General features: G+C 48.5%; 7 protein-coding genes across 7 annotated transcripts; 3 read left to right on the forward strand and 4 right to left on the reverse strand.

The window, feature by feature from the left end:
- Positions 1-744: 744 nt before the first annotated feature.
- HD556DRAFT_1429067 (Indoleamine 2,3-dioxygenase) lies at positions 745-2,183 on the reverse strand (the record flags this gene model as incomplete). Its single annotated transcript, XM_041304779.1, has 2 exons — positions 745-1,836; positions 1,896-2,183. The coding sequence occupies 2 exons, from the start codon at positions 2,181-2,183 to the stop codon at positions 745-747; spliced, it is 1,380 nt and encodes a 459-aa protein (XP_041166544.1).
- Positions 2,184-3,248: 1,065 nt separating this feature from the next.
- On the forward strand, positions 3,249-3,797 carry HD556DRAFT_1523417 (uncharacterized protein; the record flags this gene model as incomplete). Its single annotated transcript, XM_041309216.1, has 2 exons — positions 3,249-3,516; positions 3,552-3,797. The coding sequence occupies exons 1-2, from the start codon at positions 3,406-3,408 to the stop codon at positions 3,795-3,797; spliced, it is 357 nt and encodes a 118-aa protein (XP_041166545.1). The 5' UTR covers positions 3,249-3,405.
- Positions 3,798-4,117: 320 nt separating this feature from the next.
- Positions 4,118-6,899, forward strand: HD556DRAFT_1429068 (P-loop containing nucleoside triphosphate hydrolase protein; the record flags this gene model as incomplete). Its single annotated transcript, XM_041304780.1, has 8 exons — positions 4,118-4,603; positions 4,651-5,473; positions 5,527-5,609; positions 5,664-5,866; positions 5,918-6,087; positions 6,146-6,335; positions 6,387-6,579; positions 6,636-6,899. The coding sequence occupies 8 exons, from the start codon at positions 4,118-4,120 to the stop codon at positions 6,897-6,899; spliced, it is 2,412 nt and encodes an 803-aa protein (XP_041166546.1).
- A 1,100-nt stretch (positions 6,900-7,999) lies between these two features.
- HD556DRAFT_1327398 (uncharacterized protein) lies at positions 8,000-10,517 on the reverse strand. The gene is made up of 3 exons (XM_041301570.1): positions 10,408-10,517; positions 8,970-10,343; positions 8,000-8,904 (listed from the first exon to the last, which is right to left on the reverse strand). Exons 1-3 carry the CDS (start codon positions 10,504-10,506, stop codon positions 8,251-8,253), a joined length of 2,127 nt encoding a protein of 708 aa, XP_041166547.1. The 5' UTR covers positions 10,507-10,517; the 3' UTR covers positions 8,000-8,250.
- On the reverse strand, positions 10,518-12,188 carry HD556DRAFT_1327401 (eukaryotic translation initiation factor 6). Its single transcript, XM_041301571.1, has 5 exons — positions 11,721-12,188; positions 11,485-11,667; positions 11,075-11,427; positions 10,891-11,011; positions 10,518-10,833 (listed from the first exon to the last, which is right to left on the reverse strand). Exons 1-5 carry the CDS (start codon positions 11,728-11,730, stop codon positions 10,763-10,765), a joined length of 738 nt encoding a protein of 245 aa, XP_041166548.1. The 5' UTR covers positions 11,731-12,188; the 3' UTR covers positions 10,518-10,762.
- HD556DRAFT_1226024 (S-adenosyl-L-methionine-dependent methyltransferase) lies at positions 12,017-13,695 on the forward strand (the record flags this gene model as incomplete). The annotated part of the gene is made up of 7 exons (XM_041297055.1): positions 12,017-12,187; positions 12,239-12,385; positions 12,445-12,555; positions 12,607-12,837; positions 12,889-13,239; positions 13,289-13,394; positions 13,448-13,695. The coding sequence occupies 7 exons, from the start codon at positions 12,017-12,019 to the stop codon at positions 13,693-13,695; spliced, it is 1,365 nt and encodes a 454-aa protein (XP_041166549.1).
- Positions 13,605-16,615, reverse strand: HD556DRAFT_492199 (uncharacterized protein). Its single transcript, XM_041310769.1, has 13 exons — positions 16,225-16,615; positions 16,084-16,162; positions 15,903-16,030; positions 15,826-15,843; positions 15,752-15,773; positions 15,615-15,698; positions 15,351-15,562; positions 14,988-15,222; positions 14,672-14,939; positions 14,417-14,619; positions 14,294-14,362; positions 13,916-14,237; positions 13,605-13,867 (listed from the first exon to the last, which is right to left on the reverse strand). Exons 1-13 carry the CDS (start codon positions 16,463-16,465, stop codon positions 13,805-13,807), a joined length of 1,944 nt encoding a protein of 647 aa, XP_041166550.1. The 5' UTR covers positions 16,466-16,615; the 3' UTR covers positions 13,605-13,804.
- Between the last annotated feature and the right edge of the window lie 562 nt (positions 16,616-17,177).

Consider the following 17,177-nt stretch of genomic DNA (forward strand, 5'->3'; position numbering starts at 1 on the left):
CGACTGATTTGCCCCGACTAACGGTATGCCAACCATTATTATTCTGAAATCTTCAATATGCAAGTTCAGCTACGATTTCCTGACCTAGAATCGTTCGACATCGACGCTCTAGGCGCGATCTCTTTAACGGAAAGATCCCGTCACAGTCAGCGGCTTTAGAAGGGCTTACAGTAGGCTTATGACCAACCTGGCTCCTGCTCCACGGATAAGTCGAGTATAGGCGACTACGTCACACCTTTCGCTCCAGTCAAACTAGTGCCGAGCCCAGGTTTGTGGTGTTGCTGTCGTGTCGTCATTTTTTTGGAGTGCCAGTGCCAGAGATCCTTGACAATATCTGTAACTATGGTCGGCTAACTGATATACTCTGGTATGGAAATTGCACCAAGAGCTCTGAAGGCACTTCCCGGTACATTCACTCGCTGATGCTATGACGTAGGACTCTTGCTTTGTTACTGTAACCGCCCGATGCCCCACAATGCTCGACCTCGGTGATAAGTATTGATGGAAGACACTCAACCACAAGTCCGACACCTAAGTAGTAAGCCCATATAATTTAGGAAGAGACACTGATCGAACATTCTACCATTGTGTTGTTTGTCTAAGGGAGGCTAATTGAACATACAAAGCAATTAAAGTGGGCATGTTGCCATACAGGCAAAAGAATTAGCGAATAATGACCAATAAGTTGAACAAATGCATAAATGCCGATGCTCATGTTATTCCAGGATCCCAGATCCAACACGGCTACAACGGAGGCTCCATGACTGCCTCGGCAGTTTTGTCCCTCACCCCTTTGAGGAAGCGTACTAGATCCGTCCCGCCAGTGCCCTTCAGCACTTGCTTCCCAACCTCCTTAGCTTCTGGATCTGGGTGCTCGAGCTCCGTCCTTTCACGAGCAGCAGGTGCAATAATATAGATTGCCACGATCTTGATATGCGCATCCCTAAACTCCTTCACCGACTGCACCGCAGAATTGTATGCGTCTAGAAGGTTTATATCAGACCTCGTTTGCATCACGAACGTCCGCACAGGACGTGGGTTTGTGCTGAGGTGTCGCAAGAAATTGCGGTGGTGACGTGGCATGTAGATCTGCATCCTTCTCAACAGCGTTCGTTGGTCCGGTGCAACGCCACCTTCGACCACATTGCAGTTGTCTAGACCAAGAAATACGTCTAAAGCATGGATCAGGGCGCTCTGCCCTGCGCTTGGCCCTGAGAGGTCGGTAGGCTGCTCTTCAACACCTTCGAACACCCATTTCCTGTGGGCAGGATCGGAGTCTGCGCCACGGAACCATGGGCGAATGGAGTGATAAAACGTGTTAGGGTCGCAGCCCTTACGCACGTCGAGCAAGATGGCCGTGAGGTCGTGCACAACCGAAGCAAGCTTGTAGAGGTATGCGGTAATGCGCCTGATGGCTATCTTGTCGCCGACGAACAATTCGTCCATAGTCGCACGCATAAGCTCGAGAGCCTCGACGCCGCGAAGCTCTATGCGGGCCGAAGCAAGGTAGAATTCTTGTTCATCTATGGTACCGGAAAACATGTCCTGGCTGCGAAGGTTGTCCAGAGCGGGAGCCTCGAATCCAAGCTCCGTTTGGGCCCTGGGGTGGATAATGTCCCAATTATAGAGGACATTATCAGAGTACGTGACGACTGGTGGTAACTGCAAGTGACTGGATATGGCGACGAGGGGGACAGAAATTGGTTCCGGAATAAGCACGGAAGAAGACAGGGGGAGTGTGTAAATGTAAAAATGCATAATGAAGGTGAGAACATGGTGCGCGCGCCGAAGTAAGAGCTCGGAGTGTGTGAGCTCGGACATAGGAAGGACAGGCAGCTGATGGTGTGTGTGTGTGTGTGAAGAGCGTAATAAAAAATACGGAGGCCCGTACTGACCTTTCGAACGTGTTCTCGCCATGACTCAGATGAGTTTTTCTCCTCAACTGTCAGAAATCGTTTGACAGAGAGCTGCAGCTTTGCTTGCATTGCAGCATCTAGTGCTGTTTCCCAGAGTTCCCATTGTGCTGGGAGTCTACTTAAAGGAGGATCTGGGGGCATGAAACCCGTGCGAGTATCAACATCGAAATCGTGCGCAGCAAGAGTGGAGGTATCTATGTGACCCTCCTGAACGCCGATCAGGAAGTCCTGACGAGGCTGGTGGAGGAAGTGATCAGGGGGTAGCATATCGGCTGACTGCTGACAGGACATTTCGTGATGGGGGGAAGTGATTTAATAGCAAGGATATCGATATGAAAAGAGATTATATGGTTCTCATAAGCTGTTGATCAACCGCTGCCAGCGATTGCTCAGGCTCAGGCTCTATGTATGATCCGGTGGTTCACGTAAAAATTCATTCTGATTCCTAAAAATTGACCAAATGCATCACGTGACCCGGAAGTTCTGGCTAATCATAATGCACTGGCCCCAACTGGCGGCTACTAGGGGCAATACTAGCGTACCGGCGGTAGCACCGTGACTGTGTACGAGTTCTGCCAAAAAATGATAGAACGGCAATTGGAAAAATTGTTTTGAGTGCTTTTGTGTAGAGTAGCTCAAGATAACGGCAAAAAAAATTATCAAAGCTACTGGCGTGCAGTGCTACACTGTCCTCAGATGCCCGTAGCCTCCATGCCGATGGTCAGCCTAAAAAGTATTGTCGACTCTTTTTCAAGTTCACTACATTTCTACTACTACCATCAAGGGCACACTAATCTGATGTCAAAAGTACATCACGGCTCCGAGCCTCATCTGTTTGCTGATTAAATCCGCGCTCTTGCAAGGTTTAACCAGTGGGATCAATTCTGAGTGCTGTCAGACTGGTGAACGAACAAGTCAATACCCTCGTAAACCTAAAAATTAACTTTGTCCCATTTAATATGCGGCCAACTGGTCATTGTGCGGGCATGATGGATGTGAGCGATGGTTAGGGAAGTTAAGGGGGTGTATGGAAAAATCATAGGAACTACATTATGTTTACTGTTATAAGATTTAGGTGAGTTTAGGTCACCGACTAAGTAGGTTTGACTAGAATTTTCACTTTTAAAAAAGTAACTTTAGTCAACTTCTGTTTGATCTCCTTCTGGCGACTTGGCAATTGCAAATGATTGCCAGCAAATGGCCAACGACACTAAATTATTTGGCGGTAAACCATAATCCGAGTCAACGGTCCATTGCTCACTGTGTGTGCCGCAAGTAGTGTTGTGGGCAGAACTCTGCCATTCTGCCATGTGGCAGGGCAGAACTGGCACTGCCAGGCAGATGGCAGAACCTCCCAGGCAGAATGTGGCAGAACTCCCGCACATGTAGAACAGTGGGAGAATGTGCTATATAGTTTAGTGTGTCGGTTCAGTGTACGATAGTATAGATTGAGGCACTTTAAAACTGAACATGACGTCGTCACGCTCATATGCACACAACTGAACTTCCAGGCATTGATACAGACGTTGCCAAGCAGCTCGAAACCGACTTCGCATTTGTCCCTCCACTTTCAGCAGTCTCCGGCGACAATCTCGAAGCAGTGAATCGATCTCACTCGATGACATTGATGCTGAGTTTTCTCGTCTTGAAGATATTCGTAACACGGAAAAAATGATGGAGTTTGCCTCAAACTGGGATGTGGATAGGAAGGAAGTGTTGGAAGGGAGAGCGTTCGACTTTGTGGAACTGCGGCATGTCAACGAGGGATTAGTGCCTACCACGATAGAGGATGAGATTATGGTCGCAGATCATGATGCGAATGAAGATGGGACTTGGAATATTGATTCTATGTTGCTGTCAAGTGGTCTTACATCCATGTAGTTAGTACTCTAGCGCTATGAAATTCTGCCATCTGCCATGCTGGCAGAACATGGTTCTGCCAGGTTCTGCCAGTTCTGCCGGCAGAACTACCTTGAGTTAGTTCTGCCCACAGCACTAGCCGCAAGCATGAACATGCCAGGTCACAGATTTTTAATGTAGATAATGATTTGAACGAGTGGCCGGTGCGTCACGACAAGCAGAATGGCATCAGTCAAGTCACTGCATTTTTAAGTTGTCGCGGTAGTCTTGAAACAATATAATGCCACCTTCGGTGACTGACGCGCTTGTCACGCGTTTGTGACACCACTTTCTCTCCAGCGATGGAGTCGACTCCGGTGACGCCTTCCCGACGTTCAAAACGCTTTCAACCGCTTGTAACTCCAGTGAAGATTGACGCCTTTGTAGACAAAACTTTAATCTGGACAGACCCCCCGTGTTACATTCGACCCACTGTATACGAAGACTACCAAGTTCTCCAAGAGGATGAGGGATGGCAACCAGGGCCAGGGATCCAGACTGCTTTTCGCAAATCATTTAAGCGGACGAAGAATATCGCGCCAGCTTCACGGAAAGGGTTGAGTGCACGTAGATCAACTGTGGAGACTGAGACATTTGAGGTTGGAGACACTGTACTCGTCAAAACTCAGTCCACAAAACATCCTAGTGTCGGTGTCATCGCTTCGATGTGGGAATTTCAAGGCAAAGAGGACAAGGAGGGCGGAAATTCACAGATGATGATCAGGATTCACTGGTTTCAACATCCATCGGAACTGCCTCGTATAAGGGCAAAGAGGGAACATTTCGAGGTCAGTGGCACATCTACTAATTGTCATCTGCTTATCCCTACCACCAGAACGAAGTGTATTTCACTCTCGCTTCACAAGCTATTCTTCCGCCTTCATGTATACTATCGCATTGCACTATCTCCGAAGTTCCTCAGACCACACCCACAGCACGCAAACGAAGTAATCTGATTGGTGTTACTGCGGAGGAGAATAAAATATTCTACTGTCGCCTTGCAATTGAGTCTCGCAGTAACATTTACTATGATTTCCACTGGGTAGCCCACAAACAACAAGCTCTCGGCAGTTCTAACGAAGACCTCGCCAATGGGACTTGCTGGCACGTTGCCGTAGAGACCACACCGTTAAGACGGCGTACGAAGAAGCCAAAAAAGCTTCAAGACATTGCGGAAGAAAGCGGTGACGATGCCGTTCGTGATCGTGACTACGAGAACGACGAGCCTCCATCAGAGCCTGATGACCACCTCATCCCCTCTGTCGTTGACGACACCTCCGATAATGAGACTACTCTTAGTGGACCTATTGATGACGTTCCAAAGACACCATCTCGCAAGCGCAAACGCGCCTTATCCACGCCCAAGTCCACACCGAGCAAGAAACGTGCACCGAAGCTCGCAGCACCCACTCCGCACTCCAAAGCGGCACTACGAAAGCGAAGTCGAAAAGCACCAGCCGTCCGTGTTCCGCCTCCGAATCTCACACAGGAGCACTACAATCAACTGCAAAACCTTCCTCCGGATCCGTGGCTTCGTGCAATGCACGTCCTTCATGTTGCAGCGCGTCCTGATGTTCTTCCGTGCCGCGAGGAGGAATACAGCCGCGTTCTGAGGACTGTAGAAGAACTCTTGGAGGAAGGAAGTGGAGGTTGCGTTTGTGTGTAGAGAGTATCATCCATTCTTTTTCACTCTTCTAATATCGATTTTTAGACATTTCCGGAGTACCAGGAACAGGCAAGACTGCAACAGTTCACGCCATTGTTCGTGAGCTCAAACGAATGGCTGAGAACAATGTCTGTTCTTTTCCAGTTAGTTCTTCTTCTCACCCAATGATTCTTGCTTGGTAGGAAACGAACCCTTTCACTTACGTTGAAATCAACGGACTCAGGATTCCCGAGCCATCTGCTGCATATAACCTACTTTGGGAGACAGTCTCAGGGCATGATGTAGCTAGCGATGGTCACCTCAAAACCAGCGCCAAGGAGGCGCTCAAGCAGCTTACCAAACACTTCTCTGCAGGTGCACGGGCGGGTCCCGCAGGGCACGCGTGGTAAGCAGTAGTTACCTTAACCAGTCGGTCATCGCTAAGTTGCGTGCCTAGCGTCGTTCTTATGGACGAGCTTGATCAACTCGTCACGGCAAAGCAGGATGTAGTATACAATTTCTTCAACTGGCCCACAATCGCAGGCTCAAAGCTTGTTGTGATTGCTGTCGCAAACACCATGGACCTTCCAGAGCGAGTGATGACTGGACGCGTGCGCAGTCGACTTGGTGCGTGCCGTTAAATCAAGTACCCCACCTGCTTCATGCTCATTTATGTGCTGCAAAGGAATGATTCGAACTAACTTCCAGCCATATACGACACAACAGCTCGAGAAAATCGTGCATGCACGTCTCAAAGAAGCCAAAGAGGGCCTCGAACAGCCACCGGACGTGATCAACGCCGACGGCGTAAAGTTTGCCGCAATGAAGGTCTCATCGATCAGCGGAGACGCACGAAGGGTACTTGATATTTGCCGGTACGTATCGGGCATGTTTTATAACGACAATACAACTGAACTCAAATGTAGACGAGCGGTGGAACTCGTGCATCCCAAACGGCGTGCCGCTCGTACGGAGGATGTGAAGGAGGTTATCAAAGTGTTACAGAATAGCCCAACCGCAGCATACCTCCGAGACTGCAGCTTACATGAGCGGATCATGCTCGCATCCCTGCTAAGATGCATCAAGCGGGAGGGTATTGAGGAGATCAAATGGGGCGAGGTATGTGTTTTATTTTTATTTTTATTCCGCGGAGTGCTGGACTAACAGTACGTAAGATTGAAAACCAGCATGTCGTATATGTTGAAACCCTGACTTCGGAAGGAGATCCGTCGCGGAAGCCCACGCCGGTGGAACTGGGACTTGTTCTGGACTCCCTGGTTGCCTCCCGCGCTATGATCATCGAGGATGGTGTGAATGCCGTCCGCAAGCCCCCCCGGGAACGCAGGGTCATTCTCAACTTGGAGCAGACGGAGGTAGAGAGAGTACTGAGTGAGGTAGGCGGACGGTTGTGGGCAACAGCGCTTGGTGTTGGTGCATGATCAATACCAAAGATGTTTTTGGATCTGATTGACAGGATTCGATCTGTCAGCGTCACTGGCTGGGAACGTTCTTGAGGCCACCCTATCTCACCTGTCTCATTAATATTGTACTGATACCATCACTTAGATGTCATGTAGATGTATTTCATATTCTCTGCCCTAAGCTAAGTACTGGTGTCTTTCAAATCTGCAGTTTAATTTGGGACCTTTATGTGATCAGCGGCAAGCTCCGAGGAAGCAGCACCGGTATCTCAAGCATGCAAGTACCTCCTGCCAATGGGTTTCGGAAGCAAATCATCTACAAAAAAAATGACGGCAGTCCTAGTCAGCACGTCACCGATCAAATCTTAAGTGCTATCGTTGACGCAGACATCGCATTCATGATCTTCTAATTTAAATCCTAACCCCATCGAACGATCAGCGCTGCGCCGACTGAAGCAAGTTAGGACTATCAAGCACTATCCATCATCTCACACTATCGCAGGTTGCAGGAGGCCGGGCAGACGTATTTGTAGACGACTTCTGAAACGCACTCTACATTCATAGGTGTAAAGTTTTTGGTAATCAAGTGCACTAGCCCACCACAAAAATAATTTATTTCTAATTTCTCTTGTTCTCCGGTCTGTCCCGTGCAGGGATAACCATCTACGAATTATGCTTCTACAAGCCGGGATTTTACCTCTGTCCCTCGTTCCATCGGCAGGTGCTTCGTATGTGCGACGTTCGTTCGTTGTGAGGCTTGCACTGGTGCGATGACACAGGCCATGGTAGTGAAGTTATTCAGCTCGTAGATGCTTTTTAAAAATCGGATTTATTGTCCTTTGGGGTCGAAGCTTGAAGACCTATCATATGTTGAACGTGGCTTCATTCGAGTGCGTGGGGGATCTTTTTTATCGTGGTTCGTAAATTCTTGTTCCTTCTATCGCCTCACAGTTACCATTCCTTTACTCCTCGTGTTCACTCAATAATGATCTTATTTCAATTTAATGGACGCCGACGCCAACGCCTCCGTGTCATAATGAAGCACATCTAGGCAATAGCTCTCTTTCATTAGCTGGCACTTTATGTTTGTCAGATGGTCAGTCATTTCGTTGGAAGAAGCCTTGCTGATTTGTTGGTAGTAAGTACTAGTGAGTTGACACGTTCGCATCATCAATATTAATCTCGATGAGAATAGATACGTCGTTCCATATCATACGCTAACGTATCTTCTAACTACAGTGCAATTTGGTATACAATCGAAAGGTACAGTTGAAATCTCCAGATAGCGAGTAACTACAACACACGAACTTTGAAAGTAAAATCATACTATTACAACGGAACAGCAGCGGAACAAGTGCAGTACGTACAATCACTGGGAACTCCCAGTATAATAAACGCTTGAGGCGTTGTCGTTGACGATGGCATCTAATCCGTGCTCTTTAAACGCCATCCTGAGCGCTGTTGATGGGCTGAAGAGCAAATTCGGTCGATTCGTTATCTCGTATCCCTCGTGAATACGTATCACAGGCGGCAAGGAAATGCTATGCAGTCCCGTAGACTGGCGCCACTTGCTAGCCACTTGCCAAGGACGTTCCGATGCCTCCGGAAAGATATGAAGATAGTTGGACACCGGCTTGAATTTGAATTTGTCTGTGGGCGCCTCTGCAACAGGATCGATCTCAAGAACAAGACGATCCTGGAATTCCGGGTATTCTGCCTGAGCGGTCACCGACAATTGAGAGATAAACTCTCGGTGAGACTGAATTTCAGCATCTTCGATCTTGGCTAACAGGAAGAGGCTCCTCCTGATATATCGTGAAGTATTCGGGCCTGTGAATGTCTCAGTATGCAAAACGCGTGAGATCACGTAGGAAGACGCGCCGATGGCAGCTTTGAGGTACTTGCACGCTATACGATGGCCCTGGTCCCAATCTATGTTCTGACATTGTCTAGAACAATACCTCGCAACTGTGCACCTGGCACACTGGAATAGATCCCATTGCGGATGCCATTCGTCGCTGTTCTGCAGAATCAGGGGCTGATTAGCAACAACGGTCTCTAGAGGGGAAAAGTATATGGTTTACTCACATGCACAGCAGCGCATTGACGATCGAAGAATATCGATGCTGCGGGTATCTGGCTTCTAAGGTCCAAGAAACGTCGAACATCTTTTTTGAACAGATTCCAGGCCTGTAGTAGGTCTGTATCACGCTGAGCAATCGCATCTAGCGATTTCTCGTCAGCCTCTAGCTCGCTCCCGGCGATCCGCAAGACCTTGTCGAACGTGAGGTATGAACGAAGGGCAGTAATCAACAATGCATTAAGGCATTCCGCCGTATCCGCACCGGGAATACAGGTATGAGCTTGAAGGATGGTAGGGAGGAATCGCGCCCGAAGGGCTTGACATATAACGGCTACAAGGTCATCCACAGGACCTCCCATGAGTAATGCAATATAGCCTAAAGCATCCTCAAACGCCTTCTTGACGTGTTTGGCGAAGTCATCGTGCTTCAGGGTTAGAGAGAGTTGACATAGATCACGAAGGGTGTAGATAACGATGGCCACGAGGTTTCTATCAATGTAGGCCTCTCGCAAGGCGCAGTTCTGTTGACTAGTAACGAATAGTAGGTTTGCACAATTCCCAAAGCAATTAATGAGCATTATTTGCCAACGAGGCACCCCAAAGACAGAATCGCATGAAGTTGTATCATCGATGCTTTGTCCAGAAACGACCTTCTTCCTGTACAAACAACGGATATTTCTGAGATATTTGGAGGTAATAGAAGCCATGGCTCTAATGCCTCCAGCGACATGAATAAGGGTGGACGCAAAAGCAGGACGATCGACATCCAGACATGCCTGTACCACGTATGACATGTGCTCCTGGAATGCCCCTTGTTCCTTGCTGCCCATTACCTTGTCAGCTTCGGTGAGAAAGTCATTATCCTTTGAGGTGACGGCCATGCACCACAGCTGCGAGATAATGGGGTGTAGAGATGGTGTGTTGATGAGTGACTGTGGTGTTTGTGAATCACCGATTAGGCTCATCCTCATCAACATGTTGACAACTAGCTTCAGAGCTTCTGATCTAGTTATAAGAAGACCCGGAAGGCGGGCAGGGTTGCTGGAGGCGAAGAAGTGACGATAGAAGAAATTGACCCAGAGATGACAGCGATTCCAATTGGATATTAGGTTGTCAGCGATGGCCTGTAGCGACTGCGTTAATTCTCTTGGATGATTGACACGATTCAGTGTGACCAGTACTCCTTTAAGGGAGTACCTTGCGAGCATGACACTCCTCACATCCCTCGAAGTGACCACATCGGGGATGCGAGCTGGATCAAGGTGGTGATAAAAGACTGGGAGCAGTATCAGAAGTTGGTCTGGTTTCCAATGTTGCGCGATGTTGCATAGTCCGTCGAGCTCCTTGATTGACCCGCTGGCAGCTTTGTTGATCATGAACTATTAAGACAGGAGACAATTAACCCGAGTAAATGCAGAATCGTGGGCATATTCTCGCACACACCTGTATCACTCGGGCAAATGTATGGCCATCTTCAGGTTGCCTTTGAGGAGGGGCGGACGACATGGGGATGTTCAAGCACTGGTACGCTGAAGCGCTCATCGATGCACACGTTCGTCACGCGACTGTCACGTAACGCTGTGTCATGTTACTTACCAGAACAGCGAAACTGACAATACACTTGAACAAAAAACATATTCTCCAGTATAAATTCCTCTCCCTGTTTTTTCCATTGTCAACTATGAGCGTAAAGATCGTAAAGATACAAAGTTCATGATGTAGACTGAGGTTGCGCTTCAAGTGTGTGAAGGTAGACGTGAAGGTATATGTAACAGTAACAGGATGTGTGACGGTGAAATCATGCCCAGTTATCGATAAGAGAATCCCGCATCTCTCCAATGACAGCTGAAGAATTTTGTCCTTGAAGCTCTGTGATAGTAAAACACGTTGAAAAGGTGAAAAAAGGAGGTAAGAATGCAGACCCACTGAATGCAGCTTCGATGACACTGATCTCTGTGGCGGTAGTGTCAAGTCCAGTAAACGCGCACCAGTCGTTCACGACAAGACCTCCACCTATAACGTCTGAACCTCTGTTGACAGTACCAGCCTAGGAGCACGAGAATAAATTGAGTTACAAAATGGCTACGCTGGGCTTCCTATAAATACGCACCACGAGGGGAATTTGCAGAAGGCTACTTAGTTCATCCTGGTCCTGAACACTCGTCTTTGGATGAACAAGTCCACCCTGATTTGAGATCGCACAATAGCTTCCAACGAGGACGTTATCTGCGACGGTCTGCCTAAAAACCTCGACCTTGAGCACATCAGCGATTATTTCCTCTGTCTCGCGATCAACGTCAGGGTGGACGAGGGCAACGTAATCGTTGCAAGCGATAACGTTTCCCAGCGCAGATAGACGTTCTTCGATTCGCTGGATCGACACAGCGTCAGGAAGGGAGTTGCGTAGATGCTGCAGTTCTTGATCAGTCGTCGTTGAAGGGACGAGGAGACCATGTCTATTTCCTAGAAACGATGCGCATCAGCCTTGTGTGTTATTATGAGTAAAAACATATCACAAACCTGCAGTCAATCTCCCGACGATGCGGGTGCCGCCTATCGTAGAATGCACGATGGGAATGACATCGCCAAGTTCAGCCTCAAAGGCCGAGTAGAAATTTGCACTGCCTTGGATTGCAGCTAGGCAGTAGCTGTTGGTGAGTTTTGAGAACACGCCGATTTCACTACTGTTTTCGAATTGGATACCTGTAATGCATGTCCATGGAACGCATAGATTACACATCAATAAAAACACTCACGAGTTGCCATGATTGGTTGGTTGTTGAGGGGTTGGAGAATACTAATCTACAGAAGTTATAAGAAGAAGATAAACAGAAAAGCTAGTACTTGGGTTCCGGCCGGAGGTTGTGAAGGTTGTGAGTATCTGAGTGCGTGAAATTTTATATAAGGCCAATCTACAAAATATTGACGAGTCAATCGTAATCAGGCTGCCCACGGCCCACGGCGGTTCCGCTTCCCTGAGTTCCTCCCGGACGCTATTTTTACTCGACACCTTAAGTCCCGATGACTCAATTTGCTTAACCGAATTCCACTGATGCTCCGATTTGCTACAAGGTATGGTTCAAATGGACTGTCTTTGTGGCTCAGGCAGTCAAACTGCCGTCACGGACTCAATGCAAGGACTATCCTGCGTGCCCGCAAGATGTCTGGGGATTCCTTCGGTCCTCCGACGGATGTCGAAAAAATAATGCTGGACAGTGTCAAGGTGAGGACTTTGACCGTGCAACTTCTCAAATATGGGTCTCATAGAATCAAGGCAACAGGTCCTATATCATTCTCGACGTTCATGCAACTTAGTCTTGGGCACCCCACGCATGGGTACTACATGAAGCCGGAACATGCTGTCTTTGGCACTCAAGGCGACTTTATCACAAGTCCTGAGATTAGCCAGATGTTTGGCGAGGTGAGTTTCACGCTATCGTTTATATCACATGTTGACAACGCGAAATGCGTTACAAGTAGCTTGTCGCGTTATGGATGATAAAGCAGTGGATGGATACCAATGTTAAAGTGTCCTTCCGAGTGGTAGAACTTGGACCTGGTAGAGGAACGTTAATGGACGACGTACTTCGGGTGAGTGATGCTGAACGGGTGGTTGGTTGTGTCTCACCATGTTTCTTCCAGGTTTTGAAACAGCTTCCTGCAGCACGCGGAAAACTGAAAAGTATTCACCTTGTCGAGAGCAGTGCGACTATGCGTGCTTTGCAGGAAGGCAAGCTTCGTAAGGCTTCTCAGGAGGGCAATTTCCAGATAATGTGGCATGACGCAATCGAAGAGATCGAGCCCGAGGAAGATGTCTTTACTATGCTGGTCGCTCATGAGTTTTTCGATGCCCTTCCCGTGAACGTCATCGAGGTGAGTTCCGTTCAGAGACACGAACATTTACTTTACTAACGGTAATTATAGAAAACTCAACAAGGCTGGAACGAGGTGCTAATCGCCCCCTCGAGTGATCCGAGCATCAGATACACCATACCCTCTTCGGACTTGGACCAGAATTTAGACTCTCCCCCGAAATTGCATCATATGCCTTCACGCTGGACCCGTGTCCTTTCGCCAACTCCGACGGCATCATCGACCCTCCTCGGACTTGCATCTCCTCGGTTTTTTTCGCTCCCTGTGGGAACTCGCATAGAAGTATCCAGAGCGTCCATGAATCAAGCACGGGGTATTGGGAAACTTATTAATACCAAGGGTGGAGGATGCGCACTTGTCGTCGACTATGGTGCAGACAGAGCCTTTGGCGATTCCTTGCGGGTAGGAACTCAAACGCATGCACCGAATTGTAGCCAATAACCATTCACAGGCCTTCAGAAAGCATAAAATCGTCGATATCTTCTGCAGTCCCGGAGAGTGCGACGTTACGACGAATGTCGATTTTGCGTTGCTGAAAGAGTCTATGGCTGACCTTGGTACGTCCATGATAGTGCTCTGCTACATGATTATGGTCATCTAAGATGTGCAGTCTCGACACATGGCCCTATCTCCCAACGCAACTTCCTCACGTGCATGGGCATAGAAATCAGGGCCGCTGCCCTTATGCGCTCAGCTTCCTCTCTAGAGAGGAAAAAGGCGATCGAAGATGGCGCAAATAGGCTCATTGATCCCTGTGGGATGGGTGAGCAGTACAAGGTGTTGGGAGCTGTTGCGAAAGGTAGGGGTGAGATCTGGCCATTCGCTGTCATCCAGGATAGTGCACAACAATCTATTTAATTGACAGATAGATACCACACGAGTACGTAATAAATACAATGGTAAGGGCCTGAGAATCAACGGCCTACCACGAAAACACAATAAAATACACCACCGAGGAGCCTACGATTTATGCGTAGTGAGCCTTGATGATATCTGCCAACTTCTCGGCTGTCGCAATAACTGCACCAGTCTAAATCGTTATCAGCTTCCACGGCCATCTTTCAGAGCTTCCACATACCGGGTGTCCTGAGACCAATTTAGGGAAAACACTTGCATCGCACACCCGGAGCCCCTGAGTGCCCTTGACACGCAACTCCGAGTCCACGACACCGCCAGCTCCCATCGAACACGTCCCTACCGGGTGATACAGCGTCTCCACGCGGTCTCTAACAATATCCGCCAGCTCTGCGTCGCTTAGACTGGAGATGTGATGGTCAAGTTCAGGGTAGTGTGTGGCATTCACGTCGGTGACAGAGGTCATGGGCGCTGTATGTGCGATTTTAAGAGCAGCGCGGATACCTCGAACGAGTACGTCGACATCGTGTTTTGTTTCGAGGTAGCTGGCCCGTGATAGTGATAAGTACAGAGTGAGTTTAAAGTAAACGGGTCAGCCTACCTGGGATCCATGAGCGGATCATCCCAAGGGTCGGCAGACTTGAGAAAGAGCGAACCTTTACTTGTGGGACTAGTAATACAGAACGTCTCGGTCAAGTTTGAAGTAGAAACATTGATGGCTTACCGTAATAAGATAACGATCATCTGATATGCCTGGAACTTTGGGCCGAGTGGTATGGTGTGCGCACGTACTGCGCCGGCACACATGATGATCTCGATATCGGGTGCATCTGGGCCTGAATTGGCGTCTTCGAGGTCGTTGTTGTACTCAGCGGGCGGGAAGAGCACTTGGTCGTCTGATCGGAAGAATGCTACAGACTCGCCGACCTGTGATACTATTCAGTACTGGTGATGTGAGCGCAAGGAAGATTTGACAAACATTAGAAGCGAGTGGGCCGGTGCCCCACAGTTTATATCGCAGCAAGTCGCGTATAAGCAAGCGCGTGCTGTTCAAACTGTGAGGCGTAAAATGGTGAAACGTAGTTCCTGTTTTGTCCCTGAACCGGAGATTGATTGATGGGTGATCCAAGAGGTTAGCCCCGACGCTGGGGGCATCGAGCACGACCGGGATGTTGTGACGTAAAAGCTGCGCAGCTGGACCAATGCCAGAAAGCATCAAGATTTGCGGAGAGTGTATGGTACCGCCGCTATGAAAAGGTGAATAACCGTTTTGGGCATATCAAGCGATCCCGCACCAGACAATGACTTCCTTGGTCGCTCGTGCACGGAACTTGGGCCCGACTTTATCCATATGAGATTTGCTGGCAAACTCGACACCAGTGGCACGTGGAGTGCCACCGGATGTGTCAAAGAGAACTTTGGAAACACGCGCGTGGGTGACGACTTTCAAATTCGGACGAGCAAGGACGTCGTCAGTGAGGTATGCAGACTCAGTGGTTACACGAGTGCTCTTGCTGTCGATGTACATCACTACGTATCAGTTGTTCAGCACTTGTTGATCTGACGGTCAGTGCTAATGACTCACTGATCTGTGCCATATTCATAATGAATGACCAATGTTAGTGAACCTTGAACAAATCGGCAGAACCTGTAAAGACTCGCCTTATTTGTCCCTTTCGTTCCCTTGGTCGTACAGAAATCGGGTGAGAAAGGGATACCGACGTTGATGCTTGCCTCAACAAAAGCTTGGGCACCTGGCCATATGTGGGGGCTGTACTTAATCTCAACAGGCCCATTGGCACCGCGGAGGAGCGGATCAACGTGTGGGAAGCGCGGGTCTGGGGTGTATTTCTCGAACTTGCGAATATACCTAAGCAACAAAGTTATCGGAGGTGAGGAGAAACGAGAAATGAACTACGTGCTTGCTAAAATTGTTCCACGACCAGGATTGGTCGCCGGAAATTAGCGCCCACTCGTCAAAATCGGACGGTGCGCCGTATTGTGCACTTAGGACGTAATAGGGATAAATGAACCTGCAGGAAGATGCATTATGACTCACATCATGGCATTCATAGCAGAACCTGAGGAACATTAAATTATTTCCTTACCAGGAGAACGACTACGACTACTCACATCCTCCGAGAAGTTTGGCTGCACATAGGAGGATCAGTATAACAACTGGGAAGTCGAGGAATACCGCGACGACGTACCGCGAGGCCAATATTTTTTCTTATTGCCTGCGTATTGCTGAGGCTCGGTATAAAGATGGTAGTCCCATTGACTGCGCATTAGTTTCGCGAACGCAACAGGTATCTTGCTTATATCGACATCTTTAGAACTATGAAGAACTTGAGCATGTCAGACGTGGATAATAGCCTCAAAGACGCTGACCTTCCACCAGCCTCGATGAGTAGAACCCGTAGGTTTGGGTCTTCGGAGAGACGTGAAGCGAGAACACATCCTGCTGTGCCTAGACACGTTCGGAGGATAGGAAATGTTGGCTACTAGTGTGGAATGTTGAATGCATCATACCTCCTCCAACAATGATGAAGTCCCACTCATCAACCTCGGCTCCATTATCATTGACTTTCCTCGCTACTTTCGCGTAGTCCGTTATGAGTTTTGGTTGTTTCGCGGTGAGGTACCTCAAGACGATCGTTAACGCCACTACGCTCGCTGCTGCACCAAGAGAGAGCCTAGTTGGGGTGGCAGAGCGAGCCTGAATAGCTTCCAGAACGCCGAGCAGCTTCGCAAACACGTCTGTATGGATCATGATTTATACAGGGTAGAAGGTTGGAAGGAGGCAGAGGAGAACGGAAAATACTTGTAGTCCTTCGGCAAGCCAGCTCACGGTTCCGGATCTGGATCTGGATGCAAACTTACTACAATGCATCAATGCATGGCATGTGAACACTAGTAGTGACATTCATCCGAGCTATTACCGACTCGTTCCACGATAGCCGATTCGTGGCCGAGGCAATTGACAATCAAAAAAAAAACGTGACAACAACGTGAATGGTGCGTCATCCAACGGAACCAACTCGTGCCTGACATTAATTTTGACGGCAGACCTAGCTATCTGCGCTCGGGCCTAAACATCTCGTTGAATGAGTACTGTGACTAGTGCTGCATGAGCAAAAGGAAAAAGAATGACATCCGAGGCGGTCAGTTGCAAACCCACTTTCAGCCAGGCAATCGAAGATGGTCATGAGATCACCGCCCATGCAGCTAGACTAGACCAGGAACTTCATTCTTATCTAAACTAGTACTTGCTCCGAGTCTTGGGCATCAGAATTCGAGAAAGCCTCATTACATAGTTTAAAATTGCTGCACCAACTTCTTTTATCTAATGATAGTATATAGCTGTACATTATAAGTAGTCTCCCTCCACCTTGATGGCATAGCATGCTTTTTTTTCAAACATAGTCTAGCCAAGCTCCCGAACCCTATCAGGCCCGTAGTACCAGGCTCGTGACTGCAGTGCT

The sequence above is a fragment of the Suillus plorans genome (assembly GCF_016647745.1).
Source record: "Suillus plorans strain S12 chromosome Unknown HD556scaffold_3, whole genome shotgun sequence".
In the NCBI taxonomy this organism is placed as follows: Eukaryota; Fungi; Basidiomycota; class Agaricomycetes; order Boletales; family Suillaceae; genus Suillus; species Suillus plorans.

What these genes read in the sequence shown, in the direction of transcription:
- HD556DRAFT_492199 (XM_041310769.1), bottom strand. Translation starts at nt 16,465, where the DNA reads ATGATCCATACAGACGTGTTTGCGAAGCTGCTCGGCGTTCTGGAAGCT. An exon ending in TCGTGGAACAATTTTAGCAA is followed by an intron (nt 15,563 to 15,614) that starts GCACGTAGTTCA and finishes TTTGTTGCTTAG; the next exon opens with GTATATTCGCAAGTTCGAGA. An exon ending in GATCCGCTCATGGATCCCAG is followed by an intron (nt 14,238 to 14,293) that starts GTAGGCTGACCC and finishes ATCACGGGCCAG; the next exon opens with CTACCTCGAAACAAAACACG.
- HD556DRAFT_1327401 (XM_041301571.1), bottom strand. An exon ending in CGTCGGGAGATTGACTGCAG is followed by an intron (nt 11,428 to 11,484) that starts GTTTGTGATATG and finishes CATCGTTTCTAG; the next exon opens with GAAATAGACATGGTCTCCTC. An exon ending in TTCTGCAAATTCCCCTCGTG is followed by an intron (nt 11,012 to 11,074) that starts GTGCGTATTTAT and finishes TCGTGCTCCTAG; the next exon opens with GCTGGTACTGTCAACAGAGG.
- HD556DRAFT_1327398 (XM_041301570.1), bottom strand. Translation starts at nt 10,506, where the DNA reads ATGAGCGCTTCAGCGTACCAGTGCTTGAACATCCCCATGTCGTCCGCC. An exon ending in CATTTGCCCGAGTGATACAG is followed by an intron (nt 10,344 to 10,407) that starts GTGTGTGCGAGA and finishes CTGTCTTAATAG; the next exon opens with TTCATGATCAACAAAGCTGC. An exon ending in GTCAATGCGCTGCTGTGCAT is followed by an intron (nt 8,905 to 8,969) that starts GTGAGTAAACCA and finishes CTGATTCTGCAG; the next exon opens with AACAGCGACGAATGGCATCC.